The sequence below is a fragment of the Bos javanicus genome, chromosome X, assembly GCF_032452875.1.
Source record: "Bos javanicus breed banteng chromosome X, ARS-OSU_banteng_1.0, whole genome shotgun sequence".
In the NCBI taxonomy this organism is placed as follows: domain Eukaryota; kingdom Metazoa; phylum Chordata; class Mammalia; order Artiodactyla; family Bovidae; genus Bos; species Bos javanicus.
The window spans coordinates 62,178,716-62,197,503 of NC_083897.1; the positions used below are offsets into that span (position 1 = coordinate 62,178,716).

At 39.4% G+C, this 18,788-nt stretch overlaps 2 protein-coding genes across 2 annotated transcripts in view; one reads left to right on the top strand and one right to left on the bottom strand.

The window, feature by feature from the left end:
- The window catches only part of TRPC5 (transient receptor potential cation channel subfamily C member 5), a 347,720-nt gene that overhangs the window by 117,587 nt on the left and 211,345 nt on the right, over window positions 1-18,788 (bottom strand). The gene's annotated exons all lie outside the window — the stretch shown is intronic.
- Window positions 15,671-16,186, top strand: TRPC5OS (TRPC5 opposite strand). The gene has a single exon (XM_061409505.1). The coding sequence runs from the start codon at window positions 15,818-15,820 to the stop codon at window positions 16,160-16,162; it is 345 nt and encodes a 114-aa protein (XP_061265489.1). The 5' UTR covers window positions 15,671-15,817; the 3' UTR covers window positions 16,163-16,186.

Here is an 18,788-nt window from a genome sequence, read left to right on the forward strand (position 1 = left end):
TGAACATGTATTCTTTAGAAGTGTGGTCCCTGACATCTTTATTCCAGTCCAAAATCATGTTGGTTCTAACCATGAGATGAAATGTATCTCAGGTTCTCCCTTCCAGTTTTTGTAATTCAGGTGTCTCCCCTACTACCTTCCAGGATCACTAGTCAGTACCCAGGATGCACCACACACTGCTTCCTGGATCCCTGAATTTTCTCCAGAACAATTATATTAGCTAGCATTTATTAAGAGCTTTTCTATATACTAGGCATCATTCTAAACTCATTGTATGCATTAACATGTAATTCTCACAACTGTTATTATCTTCATTTTACAGATGAGGAAACAGGCAGAGTAGTTTGGCAGACTTCTAGTTAGTGTGTGAAAAAGTTGTAATTCAAATATAGATTTGTTTGACACAGATCCTACTATTACAACCACTCACACCATTTTACTGTCTCTCTCAAATAAAATACACAAACAAAAATATTTTTCCTTTTTCCCACTCAGAAAGCTGAGGGAATATTTGGAATAAAATCTCTTATCCTATTACCTCCAAGTTCTCTTTTTATTTCTCTTATTTTAGACCTCATCATTTGCACTGGTAATATTTAAAAGCCAAGAATCTCTCCAGAAGTATTACAGCTCTTTTCAGGCTCTCTGGGTACCTTTGGGCTTCTCATAACAGTTAGAATTCAGGGACAAGCCTCTGAAGGGTTCCACCAAGTCAAGATGGGGTTTCTTCCCTCATGTTTGAAGAGTGTTCTGAGGAAACTATTTGTCTAGGAAAATAACCAAGAGATATATATTTTCAAAAGTGGTTATTTTTCTCCACTGACAAAGTTGTTTTTTGAAAGGTAAGCAAGAATCTGTGATTCTCTCTGCAGCAGTGAACAAATTTGGAGGAGGAAGAAAGAAATTCAGTAGAATTTGATTTAAATTGACCTTAAGGACATTTCCTACCCTCCATTTTTTCAGTTTCTGTTTTGAAATTTTCATATATTTTGAAGAAGGTACCATGTTTAAGCTCTTCAGCCACACAATTCTTTCCTTTCTTTCTAGATAAATTAAAGATGGTTCATGGGGATTTTAAATGTCAGATCCTATAACAGGCAAATGCCTTATTGCACACAGGTTTTTTTAAATTAAAGGTTTGTAGCTTTATTTTTTCTTTAAAAAAAAGTTTGAAGGGCAGATCCTATTGCTTTCTTCATTGTAACCCCTCAGAGAGCTCCTGCTATGTCAAAATTTTAAAATTTGCCCTTTGGGAATGAGGACGTCTTGACGTTTCCTCAGGGGTGGGGAGGGCAATGACAAGTAGTGTGAAAGTGAAAGTTGCTCAGTCGTGTCCAACTCTTTGCGACCCCATGGACTATACAATTGGAGAAGGAAATGGCAACCGACTCGAGTGTTCTTGCTTGGAGAATCCCAAGGATGGGGAAGCCTGGTGGGCTGCTGTCTATGGGGTCGCACAGAGTTGGACATGACTGAAGTGACTTAGCAGCAGCAGCAGGACTATACAATCCATGGAATTCTTCAGGTCAGAATACTAGAGTGGGTAGGCTTTCCCTTCTCCAGCGGCTCTTCCCAACCCAGGGATCAAACCCAGGTCTCCCACATTGCAGGCAGATTTTTACCAGCTGAGCCACCGGGGAAGCCCAAGAATACTGGAGTGTGTAGCCTATCATTTCTCCAGTGGATCTTACCAACCCAGGAATTGAACCAGGGTCTCCTGCATTGCAGGCAGATTCTTTACCAACTGCGCTATCATGGAAGCTCTAGAGGTAGTGTATGGGGGTGTTATTAAAAAAAACTATGTTAAATGCATGTATCCAAATTCTACTGCTGGCACTGCAGCAGTAGAAAAGGGAGCTTTATTAGAACATTTAATGTTTGTAAATAGGAAACTGGCACCTATACTCCCCAAAGGAACATTTTTGGGGAGACTGGGCCACATGGCATCTGGGATTTTAGCTCCCCGACCAGGGATTGAACTTGCATCCCCTGAATTGGAAGCATGGAGTCTCAACCACTGGACTGCCAGGGAAGTCCCTATAAAGGCATGTTTTAATCTCTCCCACATAGCTGCCTCTGTTCCTGCTGGATGTGAACTAATTGACCTTGCCTGATGCAGAGAAATTTAATGACTATAAACACAGACCCAGAGGACTTGGATGCCTATGCTCCTTTTCCATCCTAGTGTTAGACGCTTACTGCCAGTTTGCCAGCTATGAGTATCACAAAATAGCAGGGTAGAAGTATCAGCTAAAGGAAAAATGGTGGCTTTTGACTAGCTATGCTGACAAAAATATCACAAGAATGAGATTAATAAAGTCTATGGGGTTAAAGATTTTCATTATCAGATGGACATCATGGCCTGTCCCAGCTGTCTTTCTGAGCTTTTTGTAAGATATAGGTTATTTCATCTTCTGTCAATCTGCAATTCCATCCAGCTCTTGCTTTACTTAGGTCTCTTGCTTTACTTAGCCCTGCCATGAGGTAGGCCAAGGATCCTTCTCTGTACTTTTAGACTTAATTCCATTTCTTATTTATTTATTTATTCATTATTTGGGGCTGTGCTGGGTCTTAATTGCTATGGAGGCTTTTCTCTAATTGTGGTGAACAGGGGCTAATCTCTAGTTGCAGCACGCCAGTTTTTCATTGTGGTGACTTCTCTTATGGAGCGAAAGCTCTAGTGTATATGGATATAGTTGCAGCGCATGGTCTCGGTAGTTGTGGTTCCCAGGCTCTAGAACCCAGGCTCAGTAGTTGTGGCACTCAGGCCTAGTTGGTATGTGGGATCTTCCCAGTCAAACCTGTGTCCCCTGCATTGGCAGTCGGATTCTTCGCCACTGAGCCACTTGGGGAGCCCCTTCATTCCATTTCTATTGGCTATGATGACTGGCTCTCTGAATCCTGGCAAGACTCTCATCACTGTCTTGCTGTCTTTACTGATTTTATAGGAAGGAAACCCTAAATTTAAAATAATAATTTTGTAAAACATAGCATATATAAGGTGAAGTGCATCAATTATTTTGTACAGCTGAATGCTTTTAAAGAAAAAAAATGTAATTATATCAGCAGAACATTTCCAGCATTGTAGAAGGCTTCCTCACATTTCTTCCCAGTCAAAAGCCCACCCCCACTCAGAGGTAACCACTATATTCACTTTTATTCTACAGATTCATTTGCCTGTTCTTAAATTTCATGTAAATAGAATTATATGGTATGTACTTTAAGGCATCTGGCTTCTTTCAACTTTCTTGTTCATGTATTTTTGTGGACAGTAGTAATCTTTTATTTTATATATTTAGGAGTAGAATGACAAGGTTGTTCAAGAGAGGTATGTTTAGTTTTAGTAGATACTGCCCAACAGTTCCAAGGAAGTTGTACAAGTTAACATTTTCACCAACAATGTATGAGAGTTCTAGTTGCTCCATGTTCTTCTCAACGCTTGATATTGTCAGTTTTTTTGTTGTTGTTGTTGTTCAATTTTAGCTATTCTGGTGGGGATGTCTTGGCTGTCAGTTTAATTTGCATTTTCTGAATAACCAATGATGATGAAAATCTATTAATATGCTTGAAGTTCATTTAAAAGTTCTCATCTGTGAAGTGCCACTCAATTCTTTGTTCCATTTTTAACATTTTAAAAAATTGTGTTGTCTTTTTTTTTTCTATTGATTTGAAGAAGTTTAAAATAAATGTATATACTTGATACAAGTCCCTTGTTAAATATATGTTTTGTGAATATTCTCTCCCAGTCTGTGGTTGGCCTTTTCACCCTCTTAAATTGTCTTTTGATAAATGGGTCACAAAGGGTCGGACACAACTGAGTGACTTTCACTTTCTTTTTTTTTTTCAATTTTATTTATTTATTTATTTATTTTACTTTACAATATTGTATTGGTTTTGCCATACATTGACATGAATCTGCCATGGGTGTACATGTGTTCCCCATCCTGAACCCCCTCCCACCTCCCTCTCCATCCCATCCCTCTGGGTCATCCCAGTGCACCAGCCCTGAGCACCCTGTATCATACATTGAACCTGGACTGGCGATTCATTTCACATGTGATAATTTACATGTTTCAATGCCATTCTCCCATATCATCCTGCTCTCGGCATCTCCCACAGAGTCACAGATGTATAGAACAGTCCTTTGGGACAAGTTTTTTAATCTTTATTTTCTGATAGAGATTGTGCACAACTGATCATTTTTTTCCTCTCTCAAAATTTGATAGAGTTCACCAATGAGACTGTCTGGACCTTGATGTATCTTTTTTGGAGTTTTCTTTTTCTTAACTATAAAGTCAGTTTTTAAAATAGCCTTAGGAGTATTCAGATTATCTTCTTCATCTTCAGCAAGCTTGGTAACTTGTGGTTTTTAAATAATTAGTCTGTTTCAACTATGTTATCAAATTTATATGCTTAGAGTGGTTCACAACATTATTATCTATTTAATGTCTGAGGTCTATTAATATATCCTTTCTTTCCTGATAATGAGAACCTATGTCTTCTCTCTTTTGTTGTCAGTCTGACCAGAATTTTTTTTTATTATTATTTTTTAATTTATTTATTTTAATTGGAGGCTAATTACTTTACAATATTGTATTGGTTTTGCCATACATTGACATGAATCTGCCTTGGGTGTACACGTGTTCCCAATCCTGAACCCTCCTCCCACCTCCCTCCCCATACCATCCCTCTGGGTCATCCCAGTGCACCAGCCCCAAGCATCCTGTATCCTGCATCGAACCTGGACTGGTGATTCATTTCTTATATGATATTTTACATGTCTCAATGCAATTCTTCCAAATCATCCCACCCTCTCCCTCTCCCACAGAGTCCAAAAGACTGTTCTATACATAAGTCGCTTCAATTGCATCTGACTCTTTGTGACCCCATGGACTGGACTGTAACCTGCCAGGCTTCTCTGTCCATAGGATTCTCCAGGCAAGAATACTGGAGTGGGTTGCCATTTTCTTCTCCAGGGGATCTTCCCGACCCAGGGATCTAACCCATGTCTCTTATGTCTCCTGCATTGGCAGGTGGGTTCTTTACCACTAGCGCCACCTGGGATGTCTTAATTTTAATGAAATCCATTTATTAATCTTCTTTCCTAGTTAACTATTTTTGTGTAGAGTAAGAAATCTTTACTGAAGATCATGAAGATATTTGTCAATGGTTTGATCTAGAAGATTTACTGTTTTACCTTTCATATTTAGGTGTATTCAGTTCAGTTCAGTTGCTCAGTTGTGTCCGACTCTTTGTGACCTCATGAACTGCAACATGCCAGGCCTCCCTGTCCATCACCAACTCCCAGAGTTTACCCAAACTCATGCCCATTGAGTAGGTGATGCCATCCAGCCATCTCATCCTCTATCATCCCCTTCTCCTCCTGCCCCCAATCCCTCCCAGGATCAGGGTCTTTTCCAATGAGTCAACTCTTCGCATGAGGTGGCCAAAGTATTGGAGTTTCAGCTTCAGCATCAGTCCTTCCAATGAACACCCAGGACTGTTTCAAATTATTGTTAGTAGTTGTATATCCAGTGTGAGGTAACAGTCATGTTACACTGATTTATTTGTTTGTTCTTGTATTAATATCATGCTGTCAAATAACTGGGCTTTCCTGGTAGTTCAGACAGTAAAGCGTCTGCCTACAATGCGGGAGACCTGGGTTTGATCTCTGGGTCGGAAAGATCCCCTGGAGAAGGAAATGGCAACCCACTCCAGTATTCTTGCCCGGAGCTGCATAGCTAGCTAACCTTAGTATCTGATGGTATATGTAGTATATGTCCACCAATTTTGTTCTGCTTTAAGATGTTTTGGTTATATTAAACCCTTTATGGCTTACCTGCTGGCTCAGAGAGTAAAGTGTCTGCCTGCAGTGTGGGAGACCTGGGTTCGATCCCTGGGTTGGGAAGATCCCCTGGAGCGGGAAATGGCAACCCACTCTGGTACTCTTGCCTGGAAAATCCCATGGATGGAGAAGCTTGGTAAGCTACAGTTGATAGGGTCGCAAAGAATCAGACACAACTGAGCAACTTCACTTCACTTCAAGCCCTTATATATATCCTTATACATTTTAGAATCACTTTGTCTAAAGTGCCTTCTGGGGACGGTTTTGAGCTTATTAACTCAAATGAGCCTCCTCATGCCCTCGTAACTTCAAAATCTACGTAACATTTGAGACAGTGACCAGCAGAGTTGTCTGTGGTAGGCTCCTCCCTTCTCGCGATAATTTGCCTTCAAATACCGCGAGACTTGGAAGATTGTACTTCCACGTGCGATGGCCGCCATGCTCAGCTAACCTGAGGTAAAGATCAGCCCAGTACTTCGGGCTTCTCAAATTTCCAATTCAGTATGATAGCCTCTAGATTTATGTAGATTTCTCATTTTCCTCAGTAGAATCTCTCTGCCTTGGTGCCAAGCCTCTTCTTTGACTTGTGCACGGAATTAGCAAATGTCTCAGTGAAGAAAAAGTCCGTGATTATCGCTTACTTAAAGGGAAGGACTCTTTACCTCTGAAATTTTAGTTCATCTTGTTCTTGTTTCTATAGATTGCAGATATTTTTAAAACTTATTAATTTTTCAGTTTATCTTTTGTTGTTGTCATTGTTTTTAGTTGTGGCAAGAGCGTTCACATCCCACTCGAAAGTCCAGTGAACATTTGGTTGGCATAACCTTGACCCTCTCACCCATCTTGGCTGAATCGCAGGTGAGTAGTTCATGAGGGGGCCAATTAAGTAGGTCAGTGGAAGGGCAGGTATTAATAAAATGGACACAGCGTTCCTGTCACAGATAATGGGGATTGCTGCGGACTGATGTGGCTCTCTCCATCCTTCTGCCTTGGTACTCACAGTCAACTTGAAATTCAGCCAGCTTCCAGGGATGGGAAATGAGATAACATTCTCTCTGAGTTCTATTCCTGCTTAGAATGAGATGTCAGTGCTGGATCTGACATCGAAAAGATGTCAGAATAAGGTGTATTTTCCTCCTGTAGGCACCTGAATTTGTACTCTCTGGCATAAGACTTTAGGAATCAGACATGGGCTGACTTCCAATTCTGTAACTTTACTTACCATGTGACTGTGGGCAAGTTACTTGATTTCTGTGTTCCTCAATTTTTCCATCTGTAACTTCACAGGGTTGTTGAGAGGATTAAATGTACTAATAGGAAAAAAATTACTTAAAGTGTAATAAGTCTTTAATAAATGTGAACATTTATTAGAATATTTATGGGCATGCCATCTCATCTGATATATAGTTTTTGAGATTGGGAATTATGCTTGATTACTTTTTAGGGGCAAGTAAAATTTACATATAGTGGCATGTACAAATATTCAGAGTACCATTTAGTGAGTTTTGAAAAATGCATAACCTTATATAATCCATCACCTCAGTTCTCTTTAGCTTCTTCCAGTCATTTTCCATTCCCCAGATGCAATTGCTATTTTTATTTTTCCACTGTAGATCATTTTGCATTTTCTAGAATTGCATATGAATAGAATCATACAATATATATTTTTTGGGTCTGGCTTCTTTCATAAAGTATGATGTTTTTGATATTCCTCCATGTTTTTATCCTTAGCAGCAGTGGTTTCCTTTTATTGCTGATTAGTATCACGTTATATGAATAAATCACAGTTGATTCATTCTCCTTTTGATTGACATCTGGGTTCTTTCCACATTTTTGGTTACCATGCATAAAGCTGCTATAACCATTCTTATAAAAAGTCTTTTTGTGAACTTTCATTTCTCTTGGGTAAATACCTCAGAGTGGAATTGCTGGGATTGGATAGGTGCTGGCCTAGTTTTATAAGAAACTGCAAGATGTTTTCAAAAAGGTTGTATCCTTTCACATTCCCACAAGCAGTGGGTGAGAATTCTGGTTGCTCTATATCTCTGTCAACATTTGGTGTTATCAGTCTTTGATTTTAGCTAGTCTAGTGAGTGTGTTGTGATATTTCATTGTGATGTTAATTTGCATTTTCCTGATGACTAAGATATGGAATATATTTTCTTGTGCTTATTAGCTGTTTATTTTTCTTCCTTTGTGAAATGTTGGTTAAACTCTTTTGCCCATTTTTATTTTTTATAAAATATAAATTTATCTATTTTAATTGGAGGCTAATTACTTTACAGTATTGTATTGGTTTTACCATATATTGACATGCATCTACCATGGGTATACTTGTGTTCCCCATCCTGAACCTCCCTCCTTCCTCCTTCCCCATCCCATTCCTCTGGGTCATCCCAGTGCACCAGCCCCAAGCATCCTGTATCATGCATTGAACCTGGACTGGCGATCCGTTTCACATATGATAATATACATGTTTCAGTGCGATTCTCCCAAACCATCCCACTCTCGCCCCCTCCCACAGAGTCCAAAAGACTGTTCTATACATCTGGGTCTCTTTTGCTGTCTCGCATACAGGGTTATTGTCACCATCTTTCTAAATTCCATATATATGTGTTAGTATACTGTATTGGTGTTTCTCTTTCTGGCTTACTTCACTCTGTATAATAGGTTCCAGTTTCACCCACCTCATTAGAACTGATTCAAATGTATTCTTTTTAATGGCTGAGTAATACTCCATTGTGTATATATACCACTGCTTTCTTATCCATTTGTCTCCTGATGGACATCTAGGTTGCTATTATAAACAGTGTTGCAATGAATATTGGGGAACATGTGTCTCTTTCAATTCTGGTTACTTCGGTGTGTATGCCCAGCAGTGGGATTGCTGGGTCGTATGGCAGTTCTATTTCCAGTTTTTTACGTAATCTCCACACTGTTCCCCATAGTGGCTGTACTAGTTTGCATTCCCACCAACAGTGTAAGAGGGTTCCCTTTTCTCCACCCCCTCTCCGCCATTTATTTCTTGAAGACATTTGCATAGCAGCCATTCTGACTGGTGTGAAGTGGTACCTCACTGTGGTTTTGATTTGCATTTCTCTGATAATGAATGACGTTGAACATCTTTTCATGTGTTTGTTAGCCATCTGTATGTCTTCTTTGGAGAAATGTCTTTAATTTTTTGGCCCATTTTTTGATTGGGTCCTTTATTTTTCTGGAATTGAGCTGTAGGAGTTGCTTGTATATTTTTGAGATTAATTCTTTGTCAGTTGCTTCATTTGCTATTATTTTCTCCCATTCTGAAGGCTGTCTTTTCACCTTGCTTATAGTCTCCTTTGTTGTGCAAAAGCTTTTAATTTTAATTAGGTCCCAAATGTTTATTTTTGCTTTTATTGCCAATATTCTGGGAGGTGGGTCATAGAGGATCCTGCTGTGATTTATGTCAGAGTGTTTTGCCAATGTCTTCCTCTAGGAGTTTTATAGTTTCTGGCCTTACATTTAGTTCTTTAATCCATTTTGAGTCTATTTTTGTGTATGGTGTTAGAAAGTGTTCTAGTTTCATTTTTTTTTTTTTACAAGTGCATGACCAGTTTTCCCAGCACCACTTGTTAAAGAGATTGTCTTTTCTCCATTTTATATTCCTGCCTCCTTTGTCAAAGATAAGGTGTCCATAGGTGCGTGGATTTATCTCTGGGCTTTCTATTTTGTTCCATTGATCTATATTTCTGTCTTTGTGTCAGTACCATACTGTCTTGATGACTGTGGCTTTGTAGTAGAGCCTGAAGTCAGGCAGGTTGATTCCTCCAGTTCCATTCTTCTTTCTCAAGATTGTTTTGGCTATTCAAGGTTTTTTGTATTTCCATACAAATTGTGAAATTATTTGATCTAGTTCTGTGAAAAATACCATTGGTAGCTTGATAGGGATTGCAATGAATCTATAGATAGCTTTGGGTAGTATACTCATTTTCACTATATTGATTCTTCCAATCCATGAACATGGTATATTTCTCTATATGTGTCCTCTTTGATTTCTTTCACCAGTATTTTATAGTTTTCTATATATAGGTCTTTTGTTTCTTTAGGTAGATATATTCCTAAGTATTTTATTCTTTTCGTTGCAATGGTGAATGGGATTGTTTCCTTAATTTCTCTTTCTATTTTCTCATTATTAGTGTATAGGAGTGCAAGGGATTTCTGTGTGTTATTTATATCCTGTGACTTTACTATATTCATTGATTAGCTCTAGTAATTTTCTGGTGGAGTCTTTAGGGTTTTCTATGTAGAGGATCATGTCATCTGCAAACAGTGAGAGTTTTACTTCTTCTTTTCCAATTTCGATTCCTTTTATTTCTTTTTCTGCTCTGATTGCTGTGGCCCAAACTTCCAAAACTATGTTGAATGCTGAATGTGAGAGTGGGCACCCTTGTCTTGTTCCTGACTTTAAGGGAAATGCTTTCAAATTTTCACCATTGAGGATAATGTTTGCTGTGGGTTTGTCATATATAGCTTTTATTATGTTGAGGTATATTCCTTCTATTCCTGCTTTCTGGAGAGTTTTTTATCATAAATGGATGTTGAATTTTGTCAAAGGCTTTCTCTGCATCTACTGAGATAATTATATGGTATTTATTTTTCTATTTGTTAATGAAGTGTATTACATTGATTGATTCCCAGATATTGAAGAATCCTTGCATCCCTGGGATATAGCCCACTTGGTTATGATGTATGATCTTTTTAATATGTTGTTGGATTCTGTTTGCTAGAATTTTGTTAAGGATTTTTGCATCTATGTTCATCAATGATATTGGCATGTAGTTTTCTTTTTTTGTGGCATCTTTTTCAGGTTTTGGTATTAGGGCGATGGTGGGCTCATAGAATGCATTTGGAAGTTTACCTTCCTCTGCAATTTTCTGGAAGAGTTTGAGTAGGGTAGGTGTTAGCTCTTCTCTCAACTTTTGGTAGAATTCAGCTGTGAAGGCATCTAGTCCTAGACTTTTGTTTGCTGGAAGATTTCTGATTACAGTTTCAATTTCCATGCTTGTGATGGGTCTGTTAAGATTTTCTATTTCTCCCTGGTTCAGTTTTGGAAAGTTGTACTTTTTAAAGAATTTGTCCATTTCTTCCAAGTTGTCCATTTTATTGGCATATAATTGCTGATAGTAGTCTCTTATGATCCTTTGTATTTGTGTGTTGTCTGTTGTGATCTCTCCATTTTCATTTCTAATTTTATTGATTTGATTTTTCTCCCTTTGTTTGTGGATGAGTCTGGCTAATGGTTTGTTAATTTTATTTATCCTTTCAAAGAACCAGCTTTTGGCTTTGTTGAGTTTTGCTATGGTCTCTTTTGTTTCTTTTGCATTTATTTCTGCCCTAATTTTTAAGATTTCTCTTTATTTTTGTGTCGTTGAAGCTCTTTATATGTCTTTATATGTCATGGTTACAAGTTCTTTGTCAGATATATGTTTTGTGAATATTTTCTCTCATTCTGTGCATTGTTTGCTCATTTTATTAACTGTGTGTTTTGATGAATTGGTTTATCTTTGTACCCCTGCTGTTCATACATATTTGAAACTTGATAATATTTACTAAATGAAAGAGTTAAATTTTGTCCCTCCTTCCCTTCTTCCCTTCCTTTCTTTAACAACACTTACTGGTTACCTATGTGGCAGGCACTCTTTCTATTTGCAGAAAACAGAAGAATCAAACTTCCTAATTTCATGGAACTCCATTTTAGTCTAAATGTGGGAAGGGGTGAAAAACAGAAAAAGAAATGAATAAGCAAGAAAATATGAAATGATTATAGGCACTGGAATATAAAAATGTGCTGTATGCATAATGAGAAAGGGATGGTTAAGCCTATTTTTCAGGTTGGTGGGTCAGAAATTAGAGATGATATTTAAGCTGAGACCAGAATGACAAGAAGCCATTTTTTTTCTAAGGGAATGGGATTCTAGGCAGAAGTAACAGCTGATAAGATGGTCCTTATGAAGAGTTGGGACTAGGTGCAAACTACCCAAAATACACTGTTAGGCAAGCACCTTAGGGTCAGGAGTTGCTTTAGAAATTTTCATAACTGGAATAAGCTGATGCTATGCTGTTACTCGGAGAAGGCAATGGCGCCCACTCCAGTACTTTTGCCTAGAGAATCCCATGGACGGAGGAGCCTGGTAGGCTGCAGTTCATGGGGTCGCTAGAGTCGGACACAACTGAGCGACTTCACTTTCACTTTTCACTTTCATGCATTGGAGAAGGAAATGGCAACCCACTCCAGTGTTCTTGCCTGGAGAATCCCAGGGACGGGAGGCCTGGTGGGCTGCCGTCTATGGGGTTGCACAGAGTTGGACACGACTGAAGCGACACAGCAGCAGCATGTTGTTACTATTCTTAGCACTGCAGTATTTGGCAATTTCTCGACACCCTCCCTGTCCTCCCCACATCCCCACCTCCTAGGTTCCAAGATGCTTTGAATATAGAAATTGTGAATTAGCTAACATAGTGGTCAACAGGGTTATGGCTAGGTCACAAAATTTTTTCCCATCAAAGGTAACCATGAGATAGAAAAAATAAATCAAGGGTTACATAAATAATAGGTAACTTCATTTGTCTTTGGGCTTCCCTGGTAGCTCAGCTGGTAAAGAATCTGCCTGCAATGCAGATCCCAGTTTGATTCCTGGGTCAGGAAGATCCACTGGAGAAGGGATAGGCTACCTACTCCAGTATTCTTGGGCTTCCCTGGTGGCTCAATTGGTAAAGAACCAGCCTGCAATGTGGGAGACCTGGGTTTGATCCCTGGGTTGGGAAGATACCCTGGAGAAAGGAACGGCTACCCACTCAGTATTCTGGCCTGGAGAATCCCAGATAGTTTATAAAAGGGCTTCCCTGGTGGCTCAGTTGGTAGGGTCTGCCTGAAATGTGGGAGAGCCATATTCAATCCCTAGGTTCAAAAGATCCCCTGGAGAAGGAAATGGCAACTCACTCCAGTATTCTTCTGGAGGGGGCTTCCCAGGTGCTGCTAGTGGTAAAGAACCCGCCTGCCAGTGCAGGAGACATAAGAGAGGTAGGTTCGATCCCTGGGTCGTGAAGATCCCCTGGAGGAGGGCAGGGCAACCCACTCCAGTATTCTCCTGGAGAATCCCATAGATAGAGGAGGGTGGTGGGCTACAGCCCATGGGGTCACAGAGTCAGACATGACTGAGTGACCGACACTTTCACTTTTCATTTGTCTTTATAAAATAGCAACATATGAAATGTTCTACCTCTCTGCTTTTTATATAGATTGTGTCATAAAAAACTCTATAAATACAATACCTATTTGATAAATTGACTATAATTTGTTTCTAAATTTTGACCAGTTTCAGGAGATATGGAAGAAAAGATGTGAAGGAATAGTGAAAGATGACGATACAGAGAGAATGAAATAGAATGAAACACATAGGTGATTAAATGAGGTGTGTTGGCTAAGAGCATTAATTTAAAAAGAGTCCTAGGGGGAGGTAAAGAAGCTGAGAAAAGAAACTGGGTGAAAAGGAAGCCAGACATTAAATAGGTTTTGTGTGAGTACGTTCCTGTTACCCTCTTGTGCCCTTGGGCTATGGGCACCATAGTAGGTTATTGCTTCCTTTGAAAAATGTGATGGGGCTGTCTAGTAGTATTTAATACACTTTATTTTTGTATCTTTCTTCTCATGACCTGATTCATGCTTTACACTAATACCAAATTCCTTTTATTATTTTTCCCATTATTTCCTTTCACAAAGCAGAGATTTCTTGTGAGTTAAACTGCCATATGTCTAATGCCCATTCTCCCCTACTTCAGATGGAAAGTTGCCTCCAACCAAAATCGTGTCTTCTGGGTATCACAGTGAGGACTGTCATCATCAGGGAAAACCCTATAGCTACTATCAGGATTTTAGATTAAAAAAATGTGTGGTTCTGATAGGACTTACGCTAGGTGAAGATACTATATACTTGAGTAGGTCATACCATGCGCTGTGGAAACCAGCAAGCTCCATGTGAAATTCACAGACCATCTGGCTGATGACTTGCTTTACTTCAATAAAGGAAGGCCTTAGAAGTTCAAGTAGCTGGGGTAAAGCCTGAGGCTTGCTGGGCTCCACTGTGGTCAGAACTGCTAGTAACAGGGCAAAGACAGATTTGGTAGTATCGTAAAAGAGTGACATGGATGGCTGCTTCCTAATATTCTCCACTAGAAAAATAACTTGACTGAGGCTGGAGAGAGGAAACCAGCCCAATTTGCAGGACTGATGGCTAGAAATTTAATATGTATATATGCCCAAGAAAACAACTGACCAAAAGTACATAGCTATACTGATCAGCTGTGGACTGGAGATACATATTCTAATAGAAAATTACAGACTGTTCTACTGCAGGAAAAACAATCTGGTGAAGGGAGATATGAAAATAAATCAATGAAAAGAATTTATCAATTCATGTAGGACATGTGCAAGCTCGTCAGAATGGAAAGACAGAATAATCTACTTAGAATAAGAGAGGAGACAATCTGACTGCACCTCCCCCCTAAAAAAAAAAAAAAAAGCTAATTCTAGTCTTGGGAACTCCAAATCTCAAATCAGGCCCCTTGTCAGTTCAATTTAAAGTTGCAGATTGGGCATGTGAAACCTCAGGGCATGTGGACATGAACATTCTAAGTAGGTAGAAGAGAAAGAGTGTAAAAAAACCCTATGAATCAAACAAATGAGTAAGCAATATGAACTATGTCAAATTACTAAAAACTTGCATCCTCAACAAACTCATTTTTAAGGGGAGCAGAGGTTGGTAAGGGCTTCCCTGGTGGCTCAGATGGCAGAGAATCCGCCTGCAGTGCAGGAGACCTGGGTTCGAGCCATGGATTGGGAAGATCCCCTGGAGAAGGGAATGGCTACCCACTCCAGTATTCTGGCCTGGGATATTCCATGGACAGAAGAGCCTGGCAGACTATAGTCCATGGGGTCACAAAGAGTAGGACAAATGTGATATGTAGATTATCACTTACCTTACCTTACCTTATTATATACTGTAGATTATATTGGGCTGTTCTCTAGATTTCTAAACAAAGAATATTACCTTGAAGAAGTATAAATAAACTTAGGAATAGGGTTTGTAGAGTATACAAGATACACAGATGAGAATAGTATGACCTTGGCTTTAGGTAAATTTGGGAGAAATAACAGCTAGATATGGAATAGTGGCAGTGATAGGAAATGATCAAAGAACAAATCTTATAACAGAAGTTATACAAAAATTGGAAAAAGAGAATGTGGGACTTCAATTTGCCATAAATTCCCCAGACTACAGGGGCAATCAAAAACTTTAATGAATGGATTATTAAAAACACAGAAGGAATTTAGCAGCACCAGATATAAATGGCAATAAGAGAAAAAGTACTAATAAAAACACAATTAATTAAAAAGCTTAGTATATGTATCTTTCTCAATAGAGATGTTCAAGAAAGATAGATAGACTGCCTATGCTCACTTTGTTCTCATATCCCATAAGAAGCGGTAACAACCATGAGAGGTAGAAAGGGGACTATGAGTAGCAGAGCCATCCAAAAAGGAGGAACAATAGCTAGTGGCACCCTTTCAACCTTATCCTATAGCCAGAACCTGTATGATGGATAAAAACTCAAGGATACTAACTTTATATTTCTCTTTTCTATTATTAGATCTGCTTTGCTGTTTTCTCTTGGCTGTGACAATCTGTCTGATTGTCATTATAATAGCAGTTCACTACCGATACAGACAAGAATACCATACATAAATTTTGCAGGAGGTTCACCAACTTTATCAGAAAGTACTGTAGGACCACTGGCCTCATTCTGTACTTGATCATCATTGTAATCATATCAACAGCCTCATTTCTCAACCAAACCAACCACTGCCAGCCTCACAGGATCCATTGTCACCAAGAACCCATTTACTATAGCTTCTAGTAATATTTTATTTACTGAAGAATGCAGAGAGGCATGGCGTCTACACCAGCCACTGTACTTATTGATGGACTTATTGACTGTATAGCCCAATTAATACGAATAGCTGAAGAGCTTTTACAGTTTATTACACAAGAACCAGTTCCTTGTATTGAGCAAAATGATGGAGCAGAAGAACCAGAAGTAGATGCTTTTCTTTCTGAGGAAGCTCCACTACCAGACCTTGCTGATCTCCTAGACTTAGAATCAATACTGACACCAAGAGAAGATGAAGACCTACTCTTTGATGTAGATCAAGCTCTGTTAGAAATAGGTGAATTATATGAAAAACAACTCGATAGTGTTAACAAGGAGTTGAGAAATGGCTAAGACCTCATGTACCCCCACCAATATGTGAGAACTATTCATTTCTTTGTTTTAAATATATTCAGAGTTTTCTGAATGTTAGCAATAAAAGTTTTTCTAGTTCTGCAGTTTGATTACTAATCTTTTATAGAACAAATTAATATTTTATTTACTTCTGGCAGAGGGTGGTCGTATTTGTGTAAAAAGCTCTGACTTTAGCATGTGGCTCTGTCTTTACCTGTTCTTGTTCTCTTGCTTGGGTTCCCGATAATAGGAGCAAACAACAACAAAGAAAAGAAACCCCTTATCTAACAATAGAGTGAAGACCTGATGAACTGTCTCACATCTTGGGACCCAGTTTCTACAATGAATGGAAACTAAAAGGGGAATATTCCCCCGGGTGGCATTATAGTGAATATATTCACGCTAACAAGACAATGAGTGAGTGAAAGTCGCTCAGTTGTGTCCGACTCTTTGCGACCCCAGTCCATGGAATTCTCCAGGTCAGAATACTGGAGTGGGTAGCTGTTCCCTTCTTTAGGGGTTCTTCCCAACTCAGGGATTGAACCCAGGTCATCTGCATTGCAGGGGGATTCTTTACCAGCTGAGCCACAAGGGAAGCCCAAGAATACTGGAGTGGGTAGTCTATCCCTTCTCCAGCGGATCTTCCCGACCCAGGGATCGAGCCAGGGTCTCCTACATTGCAGGTGGATTCTTTACCAACTGAGCTATCATGGAAGCCCAGTATTGTGGCACTTTTACTTGAAAAAATATAACTACTTACTAGGCCATTCAGAAAGAAATGTTAGCTAAAGGATGCTATACCGGCCTGGGAGAAAAAAGTCTGAGAAAACAGCTATCTAACAGAGAATAAAACTTCAGAAAAGTTTACAGATAACTCTCGCCAGGAAGACACCTTTGAAAAAGCTGAGGCCAAGAAGTTCCAATGCAGTACTGACTGTTCCCTCAAATGCTGACCCATATCACAACTACTCTGTAACATTGTTCCTCAAATGGAAATGTCAAGTTACACCAAATAACGAGAGAGAAGTACTAGTACTAAAAGGGCTGGATAAAGGCCTAAAGAGGAGTGTTCACCTATGGAAAAGTCAAATGCTTATGGCATAGGCTTAGAGATGATGGTCCGTAAGTAGAAGCAGATAAAGTATACTTTCTTGGATATAACTGCATTTATAATGAATAGCTGATAGACTTATTATAAGGGAAACTGCTACAACTTTGACATGGAAATCTTTACTGAGAAATGGGAGCAATAAGAAACTGAAACAAAATGTACACTTCAGTTCAGTTCAGTCACTCAGTCATGTCCAAATCTTTGCGAACCCATGAATTGCAGCATGCCAGGCCTCCCTGTCCATCACCAACTTCCGGAGTTCACTCAAACGCACGTCCATCGAGTTCTCAGTGATGCCATCCAGCCATCTCATCCTCTGTCGTCCCCTTCTCCTCCTGCCCCCAATCCCTCCCAGCATCAGAGTCTTTTCCAATGAGTCAACTCTTCGCATGAGGTGGCCAAAGTACTGGAGTTTCAGCTTTAGCATCATTCCTTCCAAAGAACACCCAGGACTGATCTCCTTCAGAATGGACTGGTTGGATCTCCTTGCAGTCCAAGGAACTCTCAAGAGTCTTCTCCAACACCACAGTTCAAAAGCATCAATTCTTCGGCACTCAGCTTTCTTCACAGTCCAACTCTCACATTCATACATGACCACAGGAAAAACCATAGCCTTTACTAGATGGACTTCTGTTGGCAAAGTAATGTCTCTGCTTTTGAATATGCTATCAAGGTTGGTCATAACTTTCCTTCCAAGGAGTAAGCGTCTTTTAATTTCATGGCTGCAATCACCATCTGCAGTGATTTTGGAGCCCCCCAAAAATAAACTCTGACACTGTTTCCACTGTTTCCCCATCTATTTCCCATGAAGTGATGGGACCAGATGCCATGATCTTCATTTTCTGAATGTTGAGCTTTAAGCCAACTTTTTCACTCTCCTCTTTCATTTTCATCAAGAGGCTTTTTAGTTCCTCTTCACTTTCTGCCATAAGGGTGGTGTCATCTGCATATCTGAGGTTATTGATATTTCTCCCAGCAATCTTAATTCCAGCTTGTACTTATATAGTATAGTGATTCCCAATTTTTAAAAGTTATACTCCATTTACGGTATCCTAGGTAGTGCCATGGTAAAGAACCTGCCTGCCAGTGCAGGAGACCTGGGTTTGATCCCTGGGTCAGGAAGATCCTTTAGAGTAAGAAATGGCAACCTGCTCCAGTATTCTTGCCTGGGAAATTCCATGGAAAAAGGAGCCTGGCGGGCTACAGTTCATGGGGTCGTAAAGAGTTGGATATGACTGAGTGACTGAACACACACACACACACACACCATCTTATAGTTATTATAAAATATTGGCTATATTCCTCATGTTGTACAATATATGCTTGTAGCTTATCTTATACCTAATAGTTTGTACATCTTACTCCTCTGCCCCTATCTTGCCCCTCCTTCCCCCTGTCTCCCCACTGGTAACCATTCTATATTTGTGAGTTCACTTAGTTTTTTTTAAATATCCACAAGCTTGTTGTATTTTTTTAGGGTCTATTTTGAAAATCAGAAGAACTAGGGAGCTAATG